The sequence below is a fragment of the Rosa chinensis genome, chromosome 6, assembly GCF_002994745.2.
Source record: "Rosa chinensis cultivar Old Blush chromosome 6, RchiOBHm-V2, whole genome shotgun sequence".
NCBI lineage: Eukaryota > Viridiplantae > Streptophyta > Magnoliopsida > Rosales > Rosaceae > Rosa > Rosa chinensis.
The window spans coordinates 59,755,150-59,782,554 of record NC_037093.1 but is presented as its reverse complement, the minus strand read 5'-3'; the positions used below and the strand labels follow the sequence as shown (position 1 = coordinate 59,782,554).

Below are 27,405 nucleotides of genomic sequence, written 5' to 3'. Positions count from 1 at the left end.
TAATCAGATGAAGACACGTGGATGTGTCAAATCTAATGGCCCAGGATTTCTCTTTTTCTTCACAATGACTTTGTTTCTCTTACCCCTCTCTCCTGATCTTTTTCCTTTTCTTCTTTTCAAATCTATTAGTCTATATTTCTTGAATTCAGTTTTCAGGTAAAAAAATAAAAAGAACCTTGACTAATCTCCAGACTGTCTCTTCCTTCACTGCTTGCTGATCATGAAAGCACTCTGACTTTTATCCCAATCAAAATAGGTTGGTTTCTTTTGGGTCTGAATTTCGGGGATCGGATTTCTTTCATTGGAAGCAGAATATGGTAAAGGTTCTTCCTTTTTGGTCCCATCACAACTCGCTAAACCTTATTCACATTTCATGGCGGTTTTCGAACTCATAATGTAAAGATAGAATTTAGATGCCAAAAAAGCCTAACAATCACTCAAATACAAAGTAGAAACGCAAAAGAATTTGGTTTATTTAGTCATTCAAGTTGAGGACAGAGAGGAACAGAGTATCGATTGTTTCTTTTTGGAGCTCAAGATGTGGTCTTTAACAATAAGAAGCAAGCTTTGGGAGAAATTTTTGTTGCCCAGGCATTGCATTCATTCTTATGAAACTATCTTTCATTGTTAGTTTCCTATTAACAAATAGATCTAATTAAGTATCTCAAGTATAACGCAATGAAATATTAAACAGAAGGAACACATATTGAACTCATCAATTCAATTCCAACCCCAAATTCAAGCCATCTATTAAATCCCAACCCCAAATTCAACTCATCAATTGAATCCCAGTCTCAAATTGAACAGAAACATTGTTGAATCTTAAATTGATGAGAAAGAAGAGGGGGAAGAAGTGTTCAGAGCGACAGAGACAAGATGCGTGGCAATTTGGTTAAGTGCAGAAGAGATTGATAAAAGAGAGAGATGATGAGGCTTAGATGTGGCAAAATAGGGATTGAAAGGACAGAAATGTTTTGTAATAAGAAGATCTTAATTTGATAAGGAAGGAAGAAGTAGTGAAGAACAGAAGGAAAAGAAGATAGGGAGAGAGAGAGAGACAGAGAGAGAGGTAAGAAACAAGGTCATTGTGAAGAAAAAGAGAAATCTTAGGCCATTAGATTTGACACATCCACGTGTCTTCTTCTGATTAAAAGGTCAGGAAGCTCAGGTAAAATAAGTGCTCAGGAGAGGATCCTCTCCCCCATTCAAAAGAACCAATGTTTGCTACTTATCCCTACCAGGTTGCTGATGATTGTGAAGTGGAGGAGACCCTTCGGATATGGATCTGTGCACCATTGAGGCCAAGTACTACTCCAGTGCTCCTGGTAGCCAAGAAGAACAAGAGGCCGTGGTGATGATGCCAGGTGACCTTTCTTCCTCCTGTGTATTACAGGGATCCTACAAAGTATTACCTATTGGATCCTCATGCACATTTTTGGTAACCAGTCGGGGTGTGCTTCGGCCTTGTTATGATCGAGGCAAAGAAGCATTGTTCATAATCTCTAGGTAAACATTATCAGTATTTTAGAGTTTGTGAGGATTTTTATGTCTAAGAGATACTTCGGATTTGTGAGCGCACATACAGAAAATGAAATATAATTGGCACGTTGCTTCAATCAATCACACTTTATAATAGCTCTTGCCTCTTGGATCTTTTATAGTTTTCTTTTCCTTTTCTTCTGCTTTTGTTTCTTCGCACTCTGGAATTTTTCGATTGTTATCTCCAAGAATTTCCAAAATAGATGCACATATTGTCCAACAAAAGAAAAGAGGGGGGAAAAAAGAAAGAATACAATAGATAGTCCTCCAAAGTGCGAACCCCTACAGTTATTTTATATTTGAGTTCCTTGATGGATTTGGTTTTATTATGCTTACCCTATGTAAGATTTCACAAACAGCTTATGTGCACAGTAGCATGGAGAACCAAAATACATATCGGGTTCCTTGATTATTAACAACAACTTTACCAATATAACTATATAAGCAATATAAGCAACTCAAAGAGACAAAGACTAGACTTTAATTAAGCTCTAAGAAGTGAGAGCAGAGCACAAAGCTTGATTGAGGAGAAAAACAGCTAATGACTTCCCATCTGGTTATCCAATGAAGAAAATGTTACAACAATAAGTACATTAATATTCGATATATTAATTCAGTGGTGCATAACCCCGTATCACTTGCAAGGAGAACTAGTTCAACTTTCCTTCTTAGTTCTTAATCAAGAACAAAGTTACAACTGTGAACAACACAAAGACTGAACTTTACTTAACCTCTAAGATCTAAGAACCATAATAACAGAGCACAAAGCTTGTATGAAAGTGAGCAAGAGGAGAATAACAGCTGCAATGAGTTAAAAAAATGTTTTTTCAAATTCGCCCTCCATCTGTGCTGATACCTTTTACCAGGGGCGGATCTACACTATAAGTGGGGCGGGCTCCAGCCTGTCCGAGAATTTTGGGCTTAAAAAAAAAATTAGATGTATACTTTTTTTTTTATAGTTGGGTATTGTCCAGCCCAAGCCCGTCCTAATTCCCAAAACCCACTCCAATTCACTCAACTAGTCGACTTAGAGTCTTCGACTATGTTCCAGCCTCCAGTTCGTCTAATCGTCTCTCCTCGACTCCTCCAGTCCTCCTCCCCCTCTAAACTTCTGCACTCTGCACTTCTGCAGCTCTAGCATTCTCGGCTTCTCCACTTCTCTCAAAGATCAAGACATCAATATCAATTTGGGGCAATGATTCAATGTAAGATTTTGTTTAATTGAATCAATCCAATTTGGGGCAAATTATAGGGTTTAAGGATTGATGTGAAATTCATGTTCATAGGTTGTATTTAATTGAAGATTTCGTGGATTGAAGAATGAAGGTTGCGGACTTGTGGTCAAATTCTCTTGGTCTGGAAATCTGGTATGCAGCGTTGAGCGTTCTCTCCTTCTCCTTGTTTTGCAAATCTGCAATTTATCATTTTATTTTTTAATTGATGTGGGTTAAATGTGATGTGGGTAAGTGGGTTTGAATGTTTGATTAATTGATTAAGTGGGTCTGACGACTGGAGAACTTAACTATATAAATGGAGGTATGATTGTATGAAATGGGTTTGTGTCAAGCGGTTTCATTGAACCAACCAATTTGCTGCTTTTTTTAGCTGCACTTGTTTGATATTCCAAATCGGGCAATTATTTGGGACTACCAGTAATCCAGTATGATCTTATCAGTTTTCACTTTTCAATTCTTTCTACTGCAAACATTCCAGTAGAGGTAGAAGTTAATATGTATCTTGTCCTTGGTAGGTTGGATATGATAAAGTGAATCGGTGATCAAAGAGTTTGAAGCTTGTGGAACTCGTAGAGTTAGATTTAGTTAGTTTAGGTTTTTGTATTGCATTGCACGTTTATTTTGTTGTTGATTTTGTTTTTTAGTTTTGTATAGATATGCATTTGAGGGGTAACGTTCGCTATGTCCCCCCCCCCCCCCCGACTAGGTGTACATTTTTTAAAATTAATAAAATTATCTCGCACCGTATTCTCCATAATATATATATATATATATATATATAATTTTATTTTATGTTTAAGAAATCCAAGCCCGTCCAAGGTTTCAATCCTGGATCCGCCCCTGCCTTTTACGGTACTTGTGTAGGTCTTCACTCTTCACAAAGAGTAGCAAAACAGAAGCAACTAGGGTCCTTGATAACTCTATCTGCAAGGTTGTTGATTAGAGTAAACCCCTCTCTGCTGTCACCAAGCCTATTTTCAACAATTCCGTGCCGCATAAGGAATTCTACATCCTTCCTTGTTCTCGCAAAGCATTTCATGACAAAAACATAGTCATATACATAATTCTCGATGCACTAGCATTGTTCAAAGGCCAGGAAGTTTCGGATTGTGATCCAAGTTTCATCACTTGGAGTTAATTTCGGAATTTCAAGTACCCCATCAGTGAACCTTATGTGAAATAAGTTTTTGCTTGATCCCACCTTGAATTTGACCCCGGCACGGTCTAGCTCTCTCATGCTGGGTATAGTTACAGTTTTCAGCTCTCCTCCAACTTCGTGTGAAAACGCCGAAGGTAGACATAAAGTTCTTATAAAATCAACAAAATGATCTACTTTAGACATCCTCTTCAGACAATCTTCCACTCCTATTTGCATTTGAGACTTGATGAATTTTTCAGATAAATTAGTTATCGAAGGCCTGTCACTTCTGTCACTCTTAAAAGAGGTCGATCTAACTTTCTGGGGCTCAAAAAGATCTTCAAGAATGAAGAATGGTAACTGATTTTCAAGTAATTGCATGTCAGGCCACACATCTTGCAGCATACATGGTTTGTTAAAAATGCGGTCATTTTTGTAATTTTGTCACGCAATTCAGGAAAACTATGCTTTAACAAGATCTCAATGATGAACCTGGCATCCCCGAGAATGACTTACAAATTCATCGCTGCTCAAATTGATCGGTTCTGCATAACAACTGCGCAGCCTTGCTTCCTGGTCATTGATTCGCTCGACATAGTCCTCCAAACTCACTTGGGTCCGAACTAGAAAATCTTGTTGGTACCTTTTTTTTCCTGCTTTTCGATGCCATTCAAACCTTTCTTGCCATGGTGAAGCGGGCCGATAGAGACCACCTTGGGGGTGTAGGCATCTTCACTTGCATGGCGTAGCCGCTCGGGAACTCTGTATATACAACACTCAGAGGACAAGGGAGACAAGCTATTCAAGTTTTTTCTTATGGAACTTAGAAGGGGGATATATGGGTTTTCTATGTCATAAGGTGCTTGATTCCACCTTTCTTCTTCCATCTTCTTCCTGATGGTTGATGAAATCCACGAGGATACACCAAAAGACCTTAATAAGAATGAAAAGGTGGGCGAAAAGAAGAGCAATTATAACTTATTATTGGCCAGAGTATTCACTAATTAACTATTCCATGATCGAAACTTAAGTACCGACTACCGGCAAACACTACAAAACTATACCTTCTACCTAATGAGAAGAGACGAAAAATCAAGTGATGATGAGAAAATTAAGGAAAGGAGTGTCATGTACGTACCTGCTACACAGATAAAACAGCAAATTTACAATGGATTTGCTTCAGAGAGCAATTACGTAGTTTATTAGTCTGGTAGACAAAGCACCATATTTTCAGATCATCTATCGGTGGCCTGGTACGGTGTAACCGTGGAGAGAAAAAGTTGAAGTTTTGGTGTCGTATAGCTTTGTTCTGGTCATTTTTAATTGTGTGGAGATATGGTTCTTTCTCTTGTAGTCTTCATTATTCGATCAGATGCATTTATTGTGTGATATTCCGTTCAGTAAGGTGAAAGTTTCAACATAATCGGAAAAAAATGTGAAAGTTTCAACAAGTCTGTACGTTAACAGAAGGAAACATTATGTTTCATACTAGGCAGTGAGATTAAACGCATGCACACATCACAAATCCCTGGAGCAGTAATGGAAACTTTCGATCTGTTGATCCACATATTTGTAAACTTGGAGTTACCCCGGCCAAATCCCATTATTGCTTAATCTAAGTAATTAGTCAGATATCCAACGTCTCAACTTGTACCATGTATCTTATGGGGGAATATACGATCGAGTCAATCATTGTTTAATTGGATCGATGATGGCCATAGATGAGAATGTCTCAGCTGGCACATAAGTTATATTCTCTCCGTATAAATTCACCAATAAAATAATACACATAATAACATGACACTATCATTGTTCCCTTCATCCATAGTCTTCAGACATACTCTGACATGAGCAAAACGTCCATCTTAAATCCAATACAGCAGGATATGATTCTCTATCCACTGACACAGACTAAGCAGCGTGTGTAGCAATTAAATGAGCTAGAGCATTATTCCCACGAAGGGCGAGAACACAACTGAAACAAACTTAGATGCCAAGGCTTATAATCGATGAAAACTTAAAATCAAATTTCATGTAATAATCATTATGTAGTACAATGATGAATGAAATGCTAAATGCAAGAACAAGTTGCTTTATCATTTTTCTTTTGGTGTGAACAAGGTACTTTATCTTTTCTCAATTTGTCTTAATAAGTTGCTTTATCTCCAGACACTCTTCTGGTTTTAGGCAAGTAAAAGAGAGACTCAGAGACATTGGTGGATTGACTGAAATGTCATACTAAAACGTACCTATCATTCTGTTTTGCATTGTTTCAGCCCAAAGTTTTCCTGGAGACTGAGAAGTACGTTAAAATGATTTCTACACTAGCTAGTCAATGATGAGTCCATTATATCTGCATGTTCTTAGTAACATTCTTTTATGTCCAGCATTGCAGTCGATAATCTGAGGGTGGTGTCATGTTGGAGAACGTATGACTATATTTAAAAGAAAAACAAGACACGTGAAAGGTAATATCAGAGACGAGAGGGGTCCTAATTAGATAGCAGAAAGTTAATTAGAGATAAAATTGTTTTATTATTATTTTTAAGGTAATACATCTTGATGTCAAAGAGTGAAATGTACTACATAGGTCAACCAAAGACACTTCTGCTATAACAATCTGTCCCACTCCCTTAGATGTGCTATAAACCCTCACAATTTTGACATTGAATAGTCCAAAGCATCGACAAGAAAATCTGCAGAGGCAAAATAAGTATGCAACTCAACCATTCATATAAATCTAACAGTTAAGAAAAAGACGTCCTCCTTTAGTGATTTTCTATAAGGAAATGACCAAGTGTGAGTATATTGTGTGTGTGCTGTGCATTTATAGAATTTTGTGCTCATTGGTACTGACTGTAAGAGATATGACAATTACCTGCATCATCTTTGGTGAAACACAGTGGTGGTTTTATCCTGAAAACATTTCCATGAAGTCCCCCTTTCCCAACTAGAACTCCAAGCTCTTCAATGAGGAACCAAATTATGATTAGTATGTAAACAGGAATTTAGTGGACAACAATGGCATTAAACTAGGGATCTTTTAAAGTTATTGATATGAGCTGGGCAGGAGGGTGCCTAGAGACCTCTGAGTTTCTCAAACAACATAGCAGTTTCAGCCTTGGCAGGTGTCTTCTCATTCCTGTCAGTCACAAGTTCTACCCCAACCATTAAGCCCCGGCCTCTCACATCTCCAATGACTGATACAAAATGTTACATACAAGAATACTTGCATCAATATTGGACCAACTTACAGCAAAGTATGTCACCGGAAAGTAACTTTAGAAGAAGAAAAAAACACCTAGTTCAAGGAATCAAGGTAGTTACTTTCATATCTTTGCTGAAGATCTCTCAACCGAGCAAGCAAATGAGAGCCAACATCTGCAGAATGAACTTGACGTTTCTCTTTATCAATAACTCTGAGCACTGCAAGTCCTCCTGCAGAGCATACAGGGTTTCCACCATAAGTGTTGAATTGAGTCTTCTGGGCTAGTACACTTGCTATTTCTGGTGTTGTCACCACTGCTCCCAATGGCAATCCATTTCCAATGCCCTGTCAAATATGTAAATCCCGAATCATTGGTAAAAAGTTCTGTAACTATTGTGCTTCACTAGAATCAACTTCTATCAGGCAAATGCTTGCAATCAAAATATGCAGTTTGATAGTAGACTACTGATGTAACACTAGACACATAAGTTGAACCTCTCAACATTAAAATAAAATCTGCAGTAGATAATTTAAAGACCTTGGCCATAGTAACTATATCAGGAATGACCCCCTGTGTTTCAAAGCCCCAATAATGAGTTCCTGTGCGGCCAAATCCAGTTTGAACTTCATCAGCAATGCAGACACCACCAGCCTTGCGAACAATGTCGTATACCAATTTTAGGTATCCAGGAGCCAGTTCAACTGCTCCTCCAACACCCTACAGTTAGATAAAGTGAAAAAGAAAATTATTAATCAGCTGCCTTATCGCAGTGGTCATGTTTATCAAATATAGTTAAGCCCCATAACAAATGACATTTAGTGGCGACCTGAATTGTTTCAGATATAAATCCAGCCACTTTTCCTGCAGTTCCAAAATCAATGTGATCTTGCACATCTTTAGCATAACTTTTTGCATCAGAGCCAAAGACTCCACGGTATGGATCTGGATTCACAGCATGATGAATTTCACCCTGCAATATTGGAGCAACCCTGAAGCAGATAGTTCACAACAACATGACTGGATATACAAGTTTTGAAATAACTGGTAACTGGTTAAACAAACCTGTGGAATCGGATACTTCCATGTGTTGAGTGCCGTCAAACTCATTGTATTAGAACTTCCTCCATGATATCCATTTCTCAGAGAAATCATTTCCAGACTACCAGTGTATAGACGAGCCATCAGCATTGCTAACTCATTTGCTTCTGACCCAGAATTCACAAAGTACACTACCTGCATCGAGAATTTCCTTGTTGAAGATTAGTTCTCTAATGAAATACTCTGATCCAAATGCTATAATGAAGAACATGTTTCTATCAGCATTATGTATACACAAGGAAAATGTCATGAAAAAAGAAAATGAACCTTTAGATTTCCAGGAAATTTTGAAGCCAATGCCTCTGCAAAATCAGTTATTGCATGGTGTAAATATATAGTTGTGGCATGCTGCAGAAGCTTGCTCTGCTCAAAGATTGCATTTAAAACATCTGGATGACAATGTCCAGCAGAAACCGTCACTATCCCAGCAAATGCATCAAGGTAACGCCTGCCATTCTCATCATACAAATATTGCATCTTTCCTTCAACAATATTGAGCTGCATCAATTAACACAAACACAATTCTCAAGTTCCTGAATAAACTGGGATAACATAACATTGGATTGGACAACCAAGTATCACAGAAGCAAATATAGTGCTATGCTAAAAGTTTTAAATTAAAAAGATACGCAAGTATCATTGTATAAAGATTCAAACTTTTTACTAGCAAACAAAAAAGATTGAAACTTTTTATCTCATTATGTTCACTTTCATTTTCCCATGAATTTACTGTTTGAAACAGTTACGCAATTCCCAAATAATTTCAATTCTCAACTAAAATGAACAATGCAGAATTTAGTAAGAAATAAACTTGAGAGAGATTACAAAGGAAAAACATACTGGCTTCTGATAAAAGTGAAAAAGAGAAGGACCCAGAAACTGCTTTCGCTTCTGGAAGACCTCATCTGCGCGTGGACCATTGTAAGGCTTTGGCTCATAATCAAAAGCTGGCAATGAAGGTGGTGCTGTAGAGAAAAAGCAGCACAGAGACTTTGGCTTAGCTTCTCCAAAGGCCTTTTTCAAGAGCAGCCTCTGCAATGCCATGGCAGGTGCTACTCAGAAAGACCAAAAGAGTAGAAACTAGAAGATGGGTTTGAATGAGGAAGTGGGTTTGGGTCCTTTGGGACTGAGATTGAAGAGAGTTTGTATTTGTAGGAGTTTTGTGGGATTGCGCTGTGCTGGTATTGACTGGAGTTGCCATATCTGTGGTGGAGAAGATGAAGGTGATTACGAGAAGCAGAGTCAGCAGCAGAGGACGGTTACCGGTACATTGATTTGAATCTTCAATATTAAATATTAATATTGAAGATTCACATTTCACAGTAATGAAGATTGTACTGAAATTAAGCGAAAAGTTATTATATATTATTATACAATGAATCATTCTGATCATCACTACTTAAGCTACCGTTTTGATATGGATGGTAATGAAGGTTGAAGTAAGATGGCGTTTACATTTGAATTCAAATCTTGCAGATCGGCTAGATCAGGTTTTTTAATTTTATTTTTTATTTTAGGAAAATGAATGAATTTATTCATTATGTAAATGGTAATGGCAATAAATTGCAATCACTAGAGTCAGTTCTCAAAGAAACATCAATTGTGTTATGCCTTTGAGGCCTCATGGGGCACAAACGCTAGCTAGTAAGATGAACCTGCACACTTAATTAAGGACTGCAAAACTAACCAACTAAAGACCTTAAACTAATTGATGATACATGACCTAATCAATTAAACTAGTACACCTAAGACCGCAATTAGTGTGCATCAATACAAATCAAATTATTAAGCCTGCCACACATATATCCTCAAAAAGACCAAGGTATGACAAAAAAAACATAACAAGTGCTTAGGCCAGGCCGAAACTCACTAGAAAGATAGAGATGTAAAAGTAAATGAGAATTTGTTTACTCATTTTATTTGATAGTCTTTTTATATAGGGAGAGAATTACAATAGAAATATCAATTACAATAATTATAGTAAATGCTGATTGAGCTATAATCGTAATTCCTTAATTCCATTTTCGTTATTGTAAAAAAAAAACTAACTAAACCAAAAACAACCCTTGACAAACACAAGCCCTAGCTCAACCTGGCACCTAGCCCAAAGATGGCCCAACACCATAGCCCAACCACTGGTCCATGACAGAATCCTATCGCCAAAAAACAGATATTAATCGCTCGTCATCGTCAAATCACCCCGAAGCCAGACAAAGCTTCGAAGCCTCCCTCGCCATCGAATCAACCAAGTATCCAAATCGCCAACATCCCAGTCAAAGCCTTCAACATAACCCACCATCAACTCAGGTCTAGAAGGGATCCAGGTCATCTGACAGGCCAACCTAACCTCTCCCTTGGCTCTCCTTGATCAGATCACACGACTACTCTGTCTGCCACCACCTGCATAGCTGGACGCCCTCGGTTTGTCCATACATTTGTCCATGCCTAGAAGCCTCGTTAGGAGCCACCAAACTTCCCTAGAAAACTCCTTGCCGACTGCACTAACTACACTCCGACAAGGTTAGAGGTTCGGCTCGGCAGCCGCCGGACAAGAATGGAATGAAGGTAGAAAAATCCTAGTTGAAAACGTGTAGTGCCTTGTGTGGAATGGGAATCCTAGATCAGGTTAAGTTGGACGTAGATGTCTTAATTTTTTTTTTTAACCAGAATTTTAACTTCAACAAATCCCATGTACACTCCCAAAAAATTCAAGAATATACTACTTGTTCAAGTAAATCCAAAATATATATCTGGCTCAAACTCTAGGTTACTTGACCTAGTTGTAATAGGGTTTAGAATTAGAGATATTCATAGATATCCGATTAATTATACGATTATCTTTCCTTGTACAACTCTGATTCTATGTCTTGTAATCCTCTATATAAAGACGCCCCTATTATCAATGAAAGCACGATTCAATTCTCTCCCAATTCAGTTTTCCTTAAACACGTTATCAGCACGAAACCCTAACCCTGAAACAAATAGCCAAACCCTGATTCAAGAAGCAAAAACCCTAAATTCGAATACAAAACCTTGAATCCTTTTCTGCCTCCACCTCACACCTTGAAGCCCTACATAGCAGGAGTCCAGAACCGGCGGTAGAACCTCTAGAACCGGCCAGAAACCAACCGAACCGGCCACCGGAAGCTCCAAACCACCCGCGGCAAATATTCCACCGGTTCACCATCTTCCGGACCTCCAATTGCTACCAAATTTTGCAAGAAGTAGCACCTTGATCCCAGAATTTAGGAACCGGAAGAAAAACCCAGAAAACCAGCCTAAAAATTACCTAACCGGCCAATTGAACGTCTGGCAGAAAAGAAAAGAAAAAAAGAGTCGCAGCCCACCTGCAGCCCCCAGACGCAGCCCAGTAAAAAAAAAGAAAAAGAAAAAGAGAAATAGGCATGGGATGAGAGAAAGGAAAAAAAAAAGGAGAAGGATCCAGCCCAACCCACAGCAACCGACCCACTGACCTCCCTGGCCCACTTCCAGTTAGGCCCAGCTTCATCACCAAGTCAAACTGCCACATCAACAGCCAGTCAACCTGCCACATCAGTAACCGGACCCCACTGCCACATCAGCAGAAGACCCCAGCGCCACGTCAACGCAGGTTGACCGTTTCCGGTTAACTTTCCTGTGACTTTTCCAGCAGTTTTCCAGCCACTTTTTCCTGCGACCTATTTCGAGATATTTTTTACTAAAAGTTCCCATTTTTATTCAATTTCTCTTCTTTTTCTCGGGGACTTGTAAACTCCCTTCTTTTCCCCCCTTTCTTCATCCTAGGGGAGACCTAATTAAGCCGAACTGTAGGGGTTCATGCTCACTCCAAGCTTGGACCTTGTTGAGATTTCCAAACTTAGAGTTTGTAGAGAATTTACGATCAACCACTTACGTCATTGTTTCGATCTAATCCAATATCTCTTGGAATTCAATTTCTTGGAAGCGATTACGCTCAGCAATTTTATATGTTTTCGTGGTAGCTTTTTCCGCTTCGAAACTAACCCTTTTTCTTTTTCTTTTTCAAGATGAGTAACTTGAACAAATTGGACTTTGCTCCATTGGGACAACTGGCTCTGGATATCACAGGTGGGTTCATGATGTCCATCAGCATCTCAAGGTCGATGGAATCCTAGATACGATTCTTGAGCCTAGCCAGGACGTGCTAACTGTTGAGCAAGCTCAAGCTTTGGAAGCAAATAGAGCAGCCTTAGAGGCAAATAAGGCGAAAGCCATCATCCTAATGACTCGTCATATGGATGATTCGCTCCAGTACAAGTGCATGAATGAAAAAGACCCCAGAAGGTTGTGGGTCTCACTCGAAGAAAGATTTGGCAACGTCCGTGACTCCCTGCTTCCTGACCTAGAAGTGAGATGGCATAGCCTCTGCTTCTGTGATTTCAAGTCAGTTCTTGACTACAACTCGGAAGTACTTCGCAATAAATCCTTAATGGAATTCTGTAGTAAATAGATCACATATGCGATGTTGATTGAGAAAACTCTTTCTACCTTCCCCGTCTCTGCATTGATGGTTGCTAAGAACTATCGAATTGATGTTACTGCAGAACGAATTACAAGGTTTCATGAGCTCATTGGAGCTATGCATGTCATTGAAAAGCAAGACAACATCCTTGTGAAGAACGATAATTCGAGATCCGTGGAAACAGAGCATATTCTGAAATCCAATTATAGTCGCGCCCCTAAGAGAGGGTGCCAAGAGCAAAACCCTAATCTTAAGGATATTTCTGGACATTCTGGTCCATATAATTACTCTACTTGGGAAGGTAATCGCCAAAATAACCGAACACGGAACCGAAAAGGTCAACATGGAAAGAGAGAGGGATGCAACGCCTCTGGCCATGTTGGTGGCGCCACCAACACTAAGAGCCATCTAAATGACGCTTTCACAGCACCTCAATCAATGGAGTTTGAGAAAAGAGATGTATGTTCTCAATGTGGAGTATCCGGTCATTGGGCACACATTTGTAGAGCTCGTGAAGAAATTGTCACCGCCTACAAAGCATATTGTGAAGCAAGAGAAACTCACGATGTGGAACAAGAAAATCAAGATGATGATCTAGAGTGAAGGGTTAAAGACTACAAATCTGGCTGGGATTAATAGATCGCCTGCCATATATTTTTGTAGTAAATGCCAATGATTTCGTCTTTCTTCAAAGAAGGCTCACCCAAAGTAAGTGTGATGTCTAGGAAGGTTATGAGATTAGTGGTACTTAAGCGAGCCTTGCTCCACCGACATCTCTCTACTCACCTAGTCACATTTATTTTGGAATTACCGAAAGAAGTTAGACGACTATTATTATTTTGCATTAGCTAGCATTTTGGATTAGATTTTCTTTGGTCAAAAAGACAATGATGTAACTCCGTTGGCTTATGAATAAAATTTTGAGTTCTTTTCATTACGACTCTATTTTGATTATGAGCATATGACTTTGTGACTACTATGGTTGGGTCATTAGTATTAATTCAAGGACATGGAATAGCCCAAGTTCCCCCTACCAAATGGCACCTTGATTACTGTCACAGAAACTCTCTACGTTCCTAGGGAAAATCGCACCTATGATTCGCCAACGGATTCCATGCGAAAACGCATGTAGAGAACGGAAATGTTTTCCTTTGCAATACCTCTAACGATTGCGAACAAAGGCGCATCTTAGAGAAGTTTATGTGTCTCTCTAGTAGACTCTATGTCACTATTCGAGCTGTTAAATCCAATGAAGTTATGAGAGAAGATCTCTTGAATTTAGACACATATTGGCATTGTCACTACAAGATAGGTCATCCTGGTCATGATATGATGATCTGTCTACTAAAGACTTCACATGGACATCCTTTCTCTCGAGCGAAACGAAGCATGAATCAAAAGTTGATACCTAGACTAAGTGTGACCAACGCTACTGCTACCTAGGGCACTGCCTCCGTCCACCACCAGCCTAGGGCTAGCGCAGTCCCTATCCATGATGAACTCGGAGAGACAGACAGAGAGGGGACTCTATCATACCTGCTAACTCCTAGGATGAGAAGTAGGTCCGGCTCGGAACTACTTTGGCACACCCGGATTTGGATTCCTCGTTCCATAGATGGCGTCCATCATGGTGATGGTGCCCCAGGTGATGCTGCAATCACCAACGTGCTTCAAATAGCGTTTCAGACGCTTATGCCCAACCAAAATTCTCATTGGTTGCTTCTAAAGCCTCTCGCTCGTTTTACAAAGCCCGTTCCTTAGGGAAATTAGGACTGAGACCGTCCTATGCAAATGATATAAAAATACTCATTATGTTCTTACATAGAATCCATGGGGATTCTGTGGACTAGTTCAACAAACTTGCAAACGTTTAAATATCCTATGATGTTGGTTGACAAGCAAACACGCTGGTCACGTGTTGTGCCATTGTCCACTTGTAATGTTGCTTATGCTACACTCCTAGCACATATCATACGACAACGAGCTCACTCCCCGGATCATCATATTCCGTCAATTGGACTTGACGATGCTAGAGAGTTTACATCGAAGACTTTTGATAATTATTGCATTGGGACTGATGTTGGACATTATATGAACACACCCAAATGCTCTCGCGGAAACGACTACGTTGGTAGTCCAGACATTGGTAATGTGCACCAATCTCCTCATATCCGCTTGGAGTGATGCAATATCGCATGCAGTTATGCTAATTCGTCTACGACCCACTACCACTCAATCTACCTCTACGTTACAGCCAGTGACTAGGTATAAATATCGTACTTACGCATATTTGAGTATGTCATTTATGTGCCAATTGCGCCATCACAGCGCCCTATGATGGGTCTTTACAGATGAATAGGCAACTCAGTTGGATTTGAGACTCCAACAATCGTCCGCCACTTAATGCCCTTGCAAGGCGATCTCCTTACCGCTAGATTTGCGGATGTCACTTTGATGAGACAGTCCTCCAGTCGTTAGGGGGAGATAAGAACACAGATGTTCAGTAGGAACGACAAGAATTTTCGTGGTCTGTCCCCACTATTTCTCATATCGATCCCTACTAGAGGTGGCAAACGGGCCACTAAGCACGAGCACGGCACGGGCCCGGCACGCTTCAAAGCGACCCTGCACGGCCCAAGCCCGTTAGTGGCCCTGCACGACCCGAGCACTTTAGAATAACGGATCGAGCTGGGCCTAAGAATATTGGCCCATTGGCCCTGCCCGGCCCTAGCCTGTAATGGGCCCGGCACGGCCTGAGCACGACATATTGTGGGCTGGCCCGTTACAAACACAAAATTTCATTTTGTTTTTAAAAATATTAAAAAACTACAACGATGAGATTTGAATATGAGACCTTTTTATTTAAAATTTCAAGACAATTCCACCAATGCTTTCTTTTATATTGTCAAAATAGAGGAATGCTAGCAACCTTCCCCTCCAACCTTTCCCTTTCAACCTTTCCCATTCATTGTTTGCCATGTGTATTCCACTATCCAACCTTTCCCTTTCAATCTTTCCCATTCATTGCTTGCCACGTGTATTCCACTATCCCTAAAAATCAGATAATTAATAGGCAAAAAAGACACATTTTCAATTTCCCTCTCTACCCCTATTTACTCACTTTCAACAGTATTAAAACTCATCAGTCTTCTCACGTTTATCAACTTCTCTTTCTTTTTCTTTTTTTTCTCTGAATCGTCGTGGAACAGAAGCTCTTAAACTTCCATTGACGCCATCCTCCAGTCTCCATCTTTTCTCTTCACTGGGTTCGAAAGCAGCGGTGGTTTTCAAAGACAACAAAGGCAACTGATCTAAATATTCAGGTTTCCTTCTTCTTCTTTTTTTATTCTTCTGTCTAATAAAACCTATGATTACATTAGATTATGAACAATAGTTCATCGTTGAGGAGTAGGCTAGAAAATTCAATATGAAATTATGCTTCTGATTTGTTCAATTGTAAAAGTCTACCATTTGTATTAGGATTAGAGAATTATGCTTTTGAAATTATGTAATCAATCATTTGTGCAATTGTACAACATTACGTCTCTACAATTGTGGCTTTGTGCAATCAATTCAAATTATGCTTATGATTATTGATAGGATTAGAGAATTATGGATTTTGAACCTTGACTAAGGTGATGCTCTTTTTTTACTTCATGTGCTCCATTCTCTTTATTTTTTTTAGGTGTTCATGGGGCTGGAAATAGACATAAATTTGGCTGCTGAGGAAGATGACAATTATAATGAAGATGACATGGATGATGATAATTATTATGAAGATGGTATGAATGACGATAATTATAATGAAGATGGTGTAGGAGAATAATTTGGTCATAGTAATGGTGGTGAAAGCTCCATTAATATGAAAAAAATTCAGAGCCATATGTTGGAATGGAATTTAATTCTGATGGCATTGCGCAGTCATTTTATTTAGAGTATGCCAAGATGACAGGGTTTGCTGCTTCAAAAATAGCTTGTCGTCGATCAAAGGTAACTAAAGAATGGGTCGAGGCAAAGTATGCTTGTACAAGATTTGGGTCAAAGCGAAAAACTGACGCTCGTAACCCCCGTCCCTGCATGAAAATAGACTGCAAGGCAATGTTGCATGTCAAAAGAAGGCAAGATGGGAAATGGGTTGTTCAAAATTTTGTGAAAGAGCATAATCATGAACTTTCTCCGGAGGATGTCCACTACTTTCCATGTTATAGAAACATTGCTTCTGGTGACTTGAACAATATTAGTACTTTGCATTCAGTTGGAGCGAAACCAAGTAAGATTTTTGTTGCTTTAGCCAAACAGTGTGGAGGATATCAGAACATTGGTTTTTTACAAAAAGACATGAGAAATTTTTTGGATAAGAAACGTCGGTTAGAATTAGAATCTGGCGATGCTAAGGCAATGTTGGAGCATTTTACTAGTATGCAAGAAGAGAATCCTAATTTCTTCTACGCAATGGATCTAGATGAAGACCAACGCTTGAGAAATGTGTTTTGGGTTGATGCAAAAGGCCGGGAGGACTACAAGATTTTTGGAGATGTGGTTTCTTTTGATACGACATATATCACAAACAAATATAAGATGCCTTTTGCTCCTTTTATTGGAGTGAATAATCATTTCCAGTCTACATTACTTGGTTGTGCACTCCTTGCAGATGAAACCACATCGACGTTCGTTTGGTTAATGGAGACCTGGGTTAGAGCAATGGGTGGAAGAGCTCCTACTACCATTTTAACTAATCAAGATCAAGCCATGAAAGCTGCAATTGCAAAAGTTTTTCCAAATGCTAGACACAGGTTTTGTTTATGGCATATATTGAAGAAGCTCCCAGAAAAACTTGGTAGTTTTTTGAAAGAAAATGAAAATTTTATGCTGGTATTTAATGATTGTATCTACCATTCGTGGACAGAGGAGGACTTTGAGAACAAATGGCAAAGTATGATTGAGATCTTTAATTTGGGAGATGATGACTGGCTTCAATCTTTGTTTAGAGACCGTAAGCAGTGGGTTCCTACTTATATGAGAGATACATTTTTTGCCGGAATGTCCACAACTCAAAGGTCAGAAAGTATTAATTCTTTTTTTGATAAATATGTAAACAAGAAAACTTCATTGAAGGAGTTTGTTGAACAATACAAAGAAGCTACTCAAGATAGATTGGAAGTGGAAGTTCAGGCCGATTTCAATAATTTGCATAAGTTGCCTAGTTTAAAGTTTCCATCACCTTTCGGGTATCAAATGTCAAAGATCTACACACTTGAGATTTTTAAGAGGTTTGAAGAAGAGGTTTTGGGAATTTCAGCATGCAATCCTATAAAACAAAGGGAGGATCCTATGACCATGACTTTTAGAGTTCAAGATTTTGGAATGAAAGAAGAGTTCATTGTAGTTGTGGATGGAAGCACAGGAGATGTATCTTGTTTATGTCGTGTACTTGAATACAAAGGTTTTCTTTGTAGGCATGCAATGGCTATATTGCAATATTTTGGTATTTTTTGTATACCAGATCAGTACATACTTCAGAGATGGAGAAAAGATGTGAAAACAAGACACACAACTAGAGAAACTAAGATGGTTGACCCTAAAATTCAGCGGTTCAATGACTTGTTTCAGAAATACAGAAAAGTATGTGAAGAAGGGTCTCTTTCTGACAATGTTCTAAAAATCGGCCTAGGCGGTGGGCGGCAAGGGACCGATTCGATTTCATGAAAATCGTTGGTACTAGGCGTTAGGATGTTAGGCGGGTATTAGGCGGGGCTGGGCGGTCCTGGGCGGGTCTTGGCGGGTCTGGGCATCCCTAGGCGGTTTTCTCCGCCACCCAATCTCCTCTCTCTCTCTCTGTCTCTGGCACCCACCGCTAGGAGCAAATTCATGGGAGAGCAAGCGTGGGTAGCTACCTCGATATTTTACATAAGCTATGAGACTTCAAAGCTTGGAAATTTTGCGTTGATTAAAACGATTGTGAAGGAAGGAGCAGAACTGCAGAGGAAGAAGACAAACTGCGGGAGGAAGAAGACGATGACTCGATGAGTAAAGAGGTTGCTTTTATGTTTAATAAACTTATCCATTTACGACACCGTTTCGTGAGTTTCAATTCTGATAACAATTAAATGATGTCGTGCTGTCGTGGAAGACCATCTTAGTCAGGTGACTTGAAGTGTCCAGCCAATTTTGGAGTATCTCTCCACTAATCCTCTTGCACGTGGCTGCTCCATTGATTGTCTCTCCAATCATCCAAATTGAAGTAACATTTCAATTTATTAATGTTACATTAATATTTCATGTGGCTCTGGAGTATCTCTCCAATCTCTAGCAATCCTCTTGCACGTGGCTCCTCTTACATTAATATTTCATTTATTAATGTAATAATAACATTTCAATTGATTAATTAAATTAAAAAATACATTGAAACGCAATTACAATATGGTTTTATATATTATTTATATAATTATATATTATAAAAATAAAAATAAAATTAAAAACAAAAAAACCGCCTAGTCCCCGCCTAGGCTCCCGCCTAGACCTCTAGGCGCTAGGCTCTGGACCACCGCCCGACTAGCGCCTAGCGTTTTTTAGAACCTTGTTTTCTGATCAAAAGTATGATATTGCAAAACGTTTACTAGAGGAGGCCTTGAGACAATGTGGAAGCATCAGTCCTTCTATTAATCTCAATAAAGAAATGGTGAAGAACATTGACAAAGAGAATGTCAATAATAAAGTGAGCTGTGACATTCATATTCTTGATCCAAAAGTTTCAAGCACAAAAGGAGCACCTAAAAGAATACGATCTGGAGTTGAGATCAGTTCAAGAAACGGTAACAAAAGATCAAGAAAGGTATGATCTGGTTCATATATTTTCTTTTGTATATATCAGTATTCAGTGGCACTATAATTTATGGGAAATTTATATGTCCTCTTGCCAATTTTGTAGGCACAAGAAAATCTGGAAGTACCTAAAAATAAAACAAAAAATACCTTACAGAAGGTGGTTGTCATGTTATAAATTTTTATATGCATACTCTTCTTAAATTTGTCTGTGTGTGATGATAAACATATGCTATTGTTTTATTTTTCTTTATGCTGCATGTACATGAAAAAGTAGGGGATACAAATTTTGATAATAATGAATGTACACAAGACTGCTTGCAGGATATTGGTAAGTTTACAACAATGCAATTTTTTCTTTTAGTATAAGAAATTGAATAGGAATCAGGAGACATTAATTATAGTACTGATGTGTGTTCATTTTTTTTTTTTTTAGGGAATACGCTGGACTAAATGCTCAATTTGCACCACAAAAGAAGAAAGTTGGATTTGCAGCATAAGGGAGCAAAATTGACTAGCTTTTGTTTGGGAAAGCTACCTATATCGATCAAATAGTGCAGAACAAGTTTTGATCATGTGTTAATTAATAGTACTATGGTTCATGGTTATTAACCAGTTGTTATAGCCATGACATAAATTCTACTTTGTCATTGATTAGTATTTGCACCATTTTTCATTTCAAAGCCTTTTGTTAGAGGATGTTGCAGGTTGCTCTTTTAGTATTTTCACGTTCTCTGTACTAGTATATATCCTAAGTATGCTAGACTATTACTGCTTTATTATCAAGCTTATCAGGCCCTGCTCTATTTCAATTGTTTATTTTGGATGAAAACTCTTAAAAGCTTGCATATCCTACCAAACAAAAATAGAAAAAATAAATTATGGAAAAAAGAAGAAGAAGAAGAAGAAATTGATAAATGTGAAAATTAATGCAAATGAAGATAAGAAAAAGAAGAAATTGATAAATGGGAAAATTAATGCAGGTGAAGTAAATAGGGGTAGAGAGAGAAATTGAAAATGTGTCTTTTTTGCCTATTAATTATCTGATTTTTAGAGATAATGGAATACACGTGGCAAGCAATGAATGGGAAAGGTTGAAAGGGAAAGGTTGAAGGGAAAGGTTGCTAGTATTCCTCATCAAAATAATGAAACAAAACATTATATCCTTGTTTTGACATAAGTATTTTTTCTAAATATTAAATATATGTTTATTAATAAAGACTAATCTCATAATAATACAACTATAGAATGAAGGAAAGAATAATAGATACTAAATCTTCATTATATTAATAAAGATTAATCTCACAATAATATACTAAAAACAATATATTTTGAGTTTTTTTTTCTTTCTTTCTTATAGTGGAATATAAAAAATTATTAGAAATCTAATCTAAAAAAACTAAGGGGGGTGTATTCAATTAAGAGTCTATTGGATTGTTTTGTATTTAAAAAGTCTTTTAAAATCTTATGGTATTTAATTAGGATTTCAAAAAGTCCTTTAAAATCTTATAGTATTCAATCAGGATTTTAAAAAGCCCTTATAAATCTGGTGGTATTCAAAAGCCCACTGATTTTGAATGATTTTATTATATACTTGATTGTGTAGGATTCTTGGGTGTTTGGTATAAATACCAAACCCTATCAGAAATCCACTCTCTAGAGGTGAGATTTTGACGTCTTTATTTTTTCTCTCCGTCTGAAGACGAAAAGACCTCAAACACCAAAAGACAAACTGATCTCGACCTCTTACCTCGACCTCTGACCTCAATCTTTATTCTCTACTAAGCAAGGTAATTCCTCATCTTTGTTTTGGTATTTGGAGTTAGCGTCATTTTCAAAACTATATGCGGATTGATTGGTTTTTGTTTTGGTGTTTGGAGTAGGTGCTGTACATGCTTGGACCGGAGCATATAGATAGACACAAACACACAGCAATAGGATTGGTTCATAGTTTTCAATTTCCATGTACCTAGCAATTAAAAGCAATGCAAATTGGTAAAATTAGTAAAACATGTTATTCTATAAAACTAATAAAGAAACTTAAATCATATGTGTAAATATAATTTACATGTATGTAGATTAAAAATGAAAAGTCGAATTATTGTTAGGTTATATTCGAATTGAGCTTTAAACACTCTAAGCTTTAGTGACAGACTATGCTACTGAAATGTGAGTTTCCCCTGGCCTATTTGAACTGTTTGTATACTATAGGCAGTTGTGGTAAATATGGTATAGCATTGAAAGACTATTGTTGATGGACAGATTATTAAAAGATTAATTTCCTTTGTTTGGCATGGCTTATTTCAATGCACATATTATTGTTGATGGATTATGTTAATTAAACGAGAATCTAGTGTTAATTAAACAAGAATCTAGTGTGTGTTTTCCCTGGCCTCTTCAATTCTTTTGGAGTATTTACTATGGCACGATTCTAACGTCATGCCATGATTCTACACTACGCTCAAGGGCTTGTGAAATGAAACTCCATGTAAATAGAAATTGAAGCAAGAACAATGAGATCAAATGCATTATTTATTTTAGTTTTACATTGTCTCATCTGCTGCCTGAATAATTAACATTTTTGCCATACAGTACTGCACCAGAGCTGGTTGGTTTGCTAGCAGAGCTGAATGATGCACTTGAAAGCTTGAAAACAAAGTTAATCCAATTTTAATCAAGGTATTATTTATGTTTCATGAGCATTTTGTTTATAACTTTGAGTTTTATTCTATGCTTCTTTTGGTAGGAATGTCAGTGTTGTTGGTCATCTGTCTGTTCTCATCTCCACATGGAGCATTTGCTAGCTAGGATGAGTAATTAATCAGGAAATATTCTTAAGATAATCTTGGTATATGGACTGAAATGACTTGTGGTATAAATGGAATGATCATTCTTCTTTTGACATTGAAAGAACGTTTCTTAAGTAGAGGCATTATTTAGCAGTGAGTTTGATTAAGGCACTAAATGAAACAATACAATTTAATTGGATATAAGAGGCTGGTTTTAATATGAAGGTGGTTAATTGATGTCTCACAGGTAGATAATTGAAGGTAGATAATTGATGTCTCACAGCTTGTCTCACAGAGTCACAGGTAACATGAAGGCATATTAGTTTTACATAAATGTAGCTCATCCATGTACATCTATGCGAGTGGCATATAGAATAATAGAAATGTATCGGAATCTACTGAAGCTAACAAGCTTGAATACTATATATATAACCCAATTTATGTGAATAGGAAGTAGTACTGTCAACTTATTTCTTCTCTTTGATATGGATTGTGCACTAGTGATTGCTGCTGAGGTTTGGTTCCATATAAACTGTCACAGTTTTGGCATAGTTTGCTATAAGGACAATCCATGCACTTATTATCATGGATTATATAGTACATATTTTGGTCTTTATTATATTATTGTTATAAGGACAATCCATGCACTTATTAAAATCCAAACAAATCTTGCTAATACAATATATTGGAATCTATTCAAATCCGTATAGAATTAAAACAATCCGTGGATTCTGTAGAATCAACGAGAATCCATGGATTATAAAAAGTCAGGCAGAATCATTTAAAATCTAGATTGAATACACCCCCTTAAGATTAAGAAAAACGTTGTAGAACTTAATTTATTTTAATTTTCTAAATAGTTAAATAAAATTATTTTTTTTTGTTCAAATTAATATTTTAAAATCTTGCTTTATAGTAGGTAGGCGCGAGCACGGCCCGTTATTGACCCGACACAATATGGGCTAGGGGCCATGGGCCAGGCCGGGCTTAATGTTTAAGTAAATGGGCTGGCACGAGCCCGACACGATAATAAATGGGCCGGCTCAAGCACAGCACGAAGCACGACTAGGCCCGCTTAAAATGGGCCGGGCCGATCCGTTTGCCACCTCTAATCTCTACTAAAGTGACGATATCACACATCTGCTGTAAATATGCCTGCAAGGAAGTACGTCCCTACGAAAAGACGTAGCGCCACCCTACACGGAGGTAGGCATAGTGCCAACGCCAAAGAGAATGGCACTCTAGCTTTACAGGCCATGGCCCCAGCTAGGATGCATGGGAGGCCCGTGAGTTCGAAGGATACTTTGGCACATTCCAATTCTTTGATCATCAAGACTCAAAATCCATCTCATGAGAATCTTCCGGGTTATGGTTATTGTTGGGGGACGCTTCAACATCAGAACCTATTCCTGAGAATATAGAGCTCTTTTGTAACGCCCCAAACCGCACCTCACCAGCTTGGGCACGTCACAGTGCCGCGGGGCTCTAAAATATAAACCGAAAGCTCGATTCACCTTCTAGAGGACCGCTAGGCATTTTGTTAGAAAACTTTTTGCAAAACACAGCGAAAGCTACCGATATTTTTGAGGTGAAAAACTTGAGTTGTTGAAATCTATTTCACTCATCCAGTACTTGGATAAGGATCACACGAGGTCTGGATTTCAATGAAAGAGAATTCAACTAAAATGGACACGATGCTAAATAACCACAAGTTCCGAAACACAGAGTTCTAGAAATGGAAATCAGAATAAAGCCCAGAAGGTGGTTTACCAAACTTGTTCCGCACACCCAGCTCCGTCCGCCATTGTCCCGTCACCAGTGCACAGTACCTGCATCCATATTGTTGTAGGGGGTGAGCTTTCGTCCTCGCTGCTCAACAGGAACTCTACCTCAACTAGACTCAAAACCAATAAACAAATATTTGGGTTGCCCAGTATGAAAACATATTTAAACCAAATATTTAAAAGAACGACAAACTTTAATGTTTTTCAACTTGAAACACGATGCATGATGCTCAAATAAATACGGCGCCAAATCCAAGTATTACCTGATGGCCGGTCCCATAGACCCACTACACGACCTTACCTCAAATTAATTTATCACCAGGTAAGCGTAGCGAGAGCGTCCGCTACCTAGCTACACACACGTACCGGGCCCGTTATTACGATCGGAATACCCGGACGACCGGCGTAACTAACCCTCCGGAGGTTAAGGGGATCGAACCCAAGGAAGTCAGAGCCACCCTTCGCTCTCAAGCCATCACACATTTTCTCACGGATTGGTTAGTATGCATTGCATTTTACATAACCAACCCATACCACTTATCATGCATCACATTAATAAAATATAAAAGAAACTCACAAACCGAGGAGAGTCCTGAATCCCCTACCTGGACTCCGATGCTTGCTTTCACGTACTCCGAGAGTCGCAAACCTTATGTTCCTCGGGTAAATGGAGTCCTAGATTCTGACATTTCGATAGTTAATAACTTTTGAACAGTTAAACGAAATCTCAACGATTAATTAATCGTCCAACCAACTTTTCCCGGTTTGACCAGGAGTTGACCAAGGGTTGACCACATTTGACCATGTTTGACCAATCGAGACTAGTTCGATAATTACCTAAATTATCGAACATTGACTTGAAGTTACGTTATCGACCAAACATATATTGAGTGCACCCGATTACTAAGGCCACCCAATATATATATATATATATATATATATATAATTTCTTTTATTCATTTACTATCAAACTGCGAAATACACAAGCAAACCAATAACGATTTCTCCAACAAACGATTCCACATTTACTTAATAGTTTTTTTCGCATAGTAATTCGACAGAATTTACTATGGACACCCAAGCTTGACCATTTTCAATTATTCCACAAACATTCCAAATAACCTGCCTTAACAACACTAACAAGACATCAAGCATGATAATCTCAATCCACTCTACATAGTCAGTTCCACGACCAATTTCCAGCATAACAACATCAATTTCCTACCCAATTCAAACATAAACTCCAAGCTACCGAAACTATAATCTGACAAAACTCCACAGCCAAGGAAACTGATTTCCACCAAGTCATACCAACTCAAGCTACTAACTTCGGATTTGCATGACAATAACCAAACTTCAATTCAACATTTTGAATTATACCTTCAAATTCCAAACTGCAACCAAATCAAACTCCTTGCGGAAACTAGGCAGATGATGAATTGAGGATGTCAACGTGATCTGCCCAGCCAACTGCCCAATTCCTTGTCTACAGTTGCAGTCGAGGCCGAGACCAAGCCAAGGAGAGACGGAAACATCGCCGGAGTTGAAAAACACGGCAGAACCGAGATGAAACCAAAAACAACCCAGAACCAATTTGTCAAAACTCGATCAAATTGAAAAACTAATTGCACAGACTTGAAGAGCATGATGAGAAGAGGAAGTTTCGTACCCCAGACGGCCCAAACGGTGGCCGGAGGCGTCGGAAATTGCAAAGGATGCCGGTGAGGGTTCGGGCTTCTGGTCGTCGGGTTTTCTTCTCCGTTCAGTGCATGGACAATCCAAGGAAGGGAGGCTGTCGGCGACGACGAAACGAAGAAGATGGTGGTCGCGCGTCGTCGTGGGGTGGCCGGAGGTGAGAGCTCCGGTCGGGTTTCCCTACCGGGTCGTCTCTCTCTTCAGGGTCAGAGAACTCTGGTTCTCTTGCTTTCTCGATGCTTCTGGTGTTCCCACGGGTCAAGACTCATATATATAAACTGAACCAATTAACAGTGGACGTCCCTGATGAAGCGGTGGAAGAGGTGGATGGCTAGGATTGCTCCACCTGTCTTCTATTTCTTGAATTAATTTCTAAAATCCCAAAACTTCGGAAAGTCACGATAAATAGCTCGGGTATCCAAAAACTTCTCCGAAAATTTTCACGAACTCCTCGTGACGTGTACTTTATTATCCAACTCCTAAATTGAGGATTTCTTTTAATGAAAATTTCTGAAAATATTCTCGAGTACTATAACTTTTATCGAGATCGATAGGTAAATTATCGAACTATTTCACTTAAGCTCGATACATATTTCCCGGGCTCACATCTTTGAAAATTACACTAGTGTACATGAGACGTGGGATAGAAATTCCATCATAATTGATGATATAGTTGCGCATGAGTTTGTTAAGTCTAATGATATCAAACCACACTCCGTTGATGAATGAATGCCAACGTAGAGAAATTTGGCCTAAATGGAAAGATGCGATCCAGGTTAAGTTGAATTCTCTAACGAAGAGGAAGGTTTTCGAGCCAGTGATGCCAACACCTCCTAACATAAAACCTATTGACTAATGGGTCTTCGTTAGAAAGTGTGATGAGAAAAAGATATGGCAATCTCGCCTTATGGCTCAAGGCTTCTCACAAAACCCCCTGGAATCGACTACAATGAGACATATTCTCTCGTAATGGATGTCATTGCACTCCACTACCTTGTCAGTTTGGTAGTTTCCAAATAACTGAACATGTAGCTTACAAATGTGGTCAACACATATCTCTATGGAGATCTAGATACGAAATATACATGAAGGTTTATGGTGGACTTCATTTACCCAAGTCAAGTGGCTCTAAACCACGGAGCGTGTTTGCAATAAGGTTGAAACGCTCACTAAAGTGACTACTTGATTGGGAAGGGATATGCCCGCACGTTTTCATAACAAGTTTCAGATTCTATCACAGTTCATATTGGACATGATCTTCATTGGAAGCCCTTAAAGAGTTAAGGAAAACCGCTGAACACTTGAAATCCGAGTTTGAGATGAAGGATTTTGGGAGAACACTATTATGTCTCGGTTTGGAACTTGAGCATCGTGTTGATAGATGCTTAGGCATTTTGACAAGGTCAAGCCTTCAAGCACCCCTATGATCGTCCGTAGTCTTGATCCTGAAAATGATCCTCTTCGTTCGAAGGATGATGACGAAGATGCGCTAGGGGCAGAAATGCCCTAATTAAGTACAATAGGCGCATTATTGTACTTAGCTCAATGCACAAGACTGGAAATCTCATTTGCCATGAACTTGTTAGCTAGATATATCTCTGCACTAACACAAAGCC

At 38.6% G+C, this 27,405-nt stretch overlaps 2 protein-coding genes across 2 annotated transcripts; one reads left to right on the top strand and one right to left on the bottom strand.

Annotated features, from left to right (window-relative positions):
- Positions 1-6,423: 6,423 nt before the first annotated feature.
- LOC112174473 (alanine--glyoxylate aminotransferase 2 homolog 1, mitochondrial) lies at positions 6,424-9,606 on the bottom strand. The gene is made up of 9 exons (XM_024312247.2): positions 9,060-9,606; positions 8,487-8,717; positions 8,184-8,354; positions 7,948-8,091; positions 7,659-7,838; positions 7,240-7,465; positions 6,999-7,112; positions 6,791-6,877; positions 6,424-6,608 (listed from the first exon to the last, which is right to left on the bottom strand). The coding sequence occupies exons 1-9, from the start codon at positions 9,261-9,263 to the stop codon at positions 6,565-6,567; spliced, it is 1,401 nt and encodes a 466-aa protein (XP_024168015.1). The 5' UTR covers positions 9,264-9,606; the 3' UTR covers positions 6,424-6,564.
- A 6,984-nt stretch (positions 9,607-16,590) lies between these two features.
- LOC112171692 (protein FAR-RED IMPAIRED RESPONSE 1-like) lies at positions 16,591-20,021 on the top strand. The gene is made up of 4 exons (XM_024308837.1): positions 16,591-17,416; positions 19,434-19,511; positions 19,846-19,852; positions 19,958-20,021. The coding sequence occupies exons 1-4, from the start codon at positions 16,591-16,593 to the stop codon at positions 20,019-20,021; spliced, it is 975 nt and encodes a 324-aa protein (XP_024164605.1).
- Positions 20,022-27,405: the final 7,384 nt, after the last annotated feature.

Excerpts from the sequence above, each read along its gene's own strand:
- LOC112171692 (XM_024308837.1), top strand. The coding sequence starts at position 16,591 with ATGGAATTTAATTCTGATGGCATTGCGCAGTCATTTTATTTAGAGTAT. Across the intron at positions 17,417-19,433 it reads AGCAATGGGTGGAAGAGCTC|TTCTTGATCCAAAAGTTTCA; the intron begins CTACTACCATTT and ends GTGACATTCATA.
- LOC112174473 (XM_024312247.2), bottom strand. The coding sequence starts at position 9,263 with ATGGCATTGCAGAGGCTGCTCTTGAAAAAGGCCTTTGGAGAAGCTAAG. Across the intron at positions 8,355-8,486 it reads AATTTCCTGGAAATCTAAAG|GTAGTGTACTTTGTGAATTC; the intron begins GTTCATTTTCTT and ends TTCTCGATGCAG. Across the intron at positions 7,466-7,658 it reads ATATAGTTACTATGGCCAAG|GGCATTGGAAATGGATTGCC; the intron begins GTCTTTAAATTA and ends CATATTTGACAG.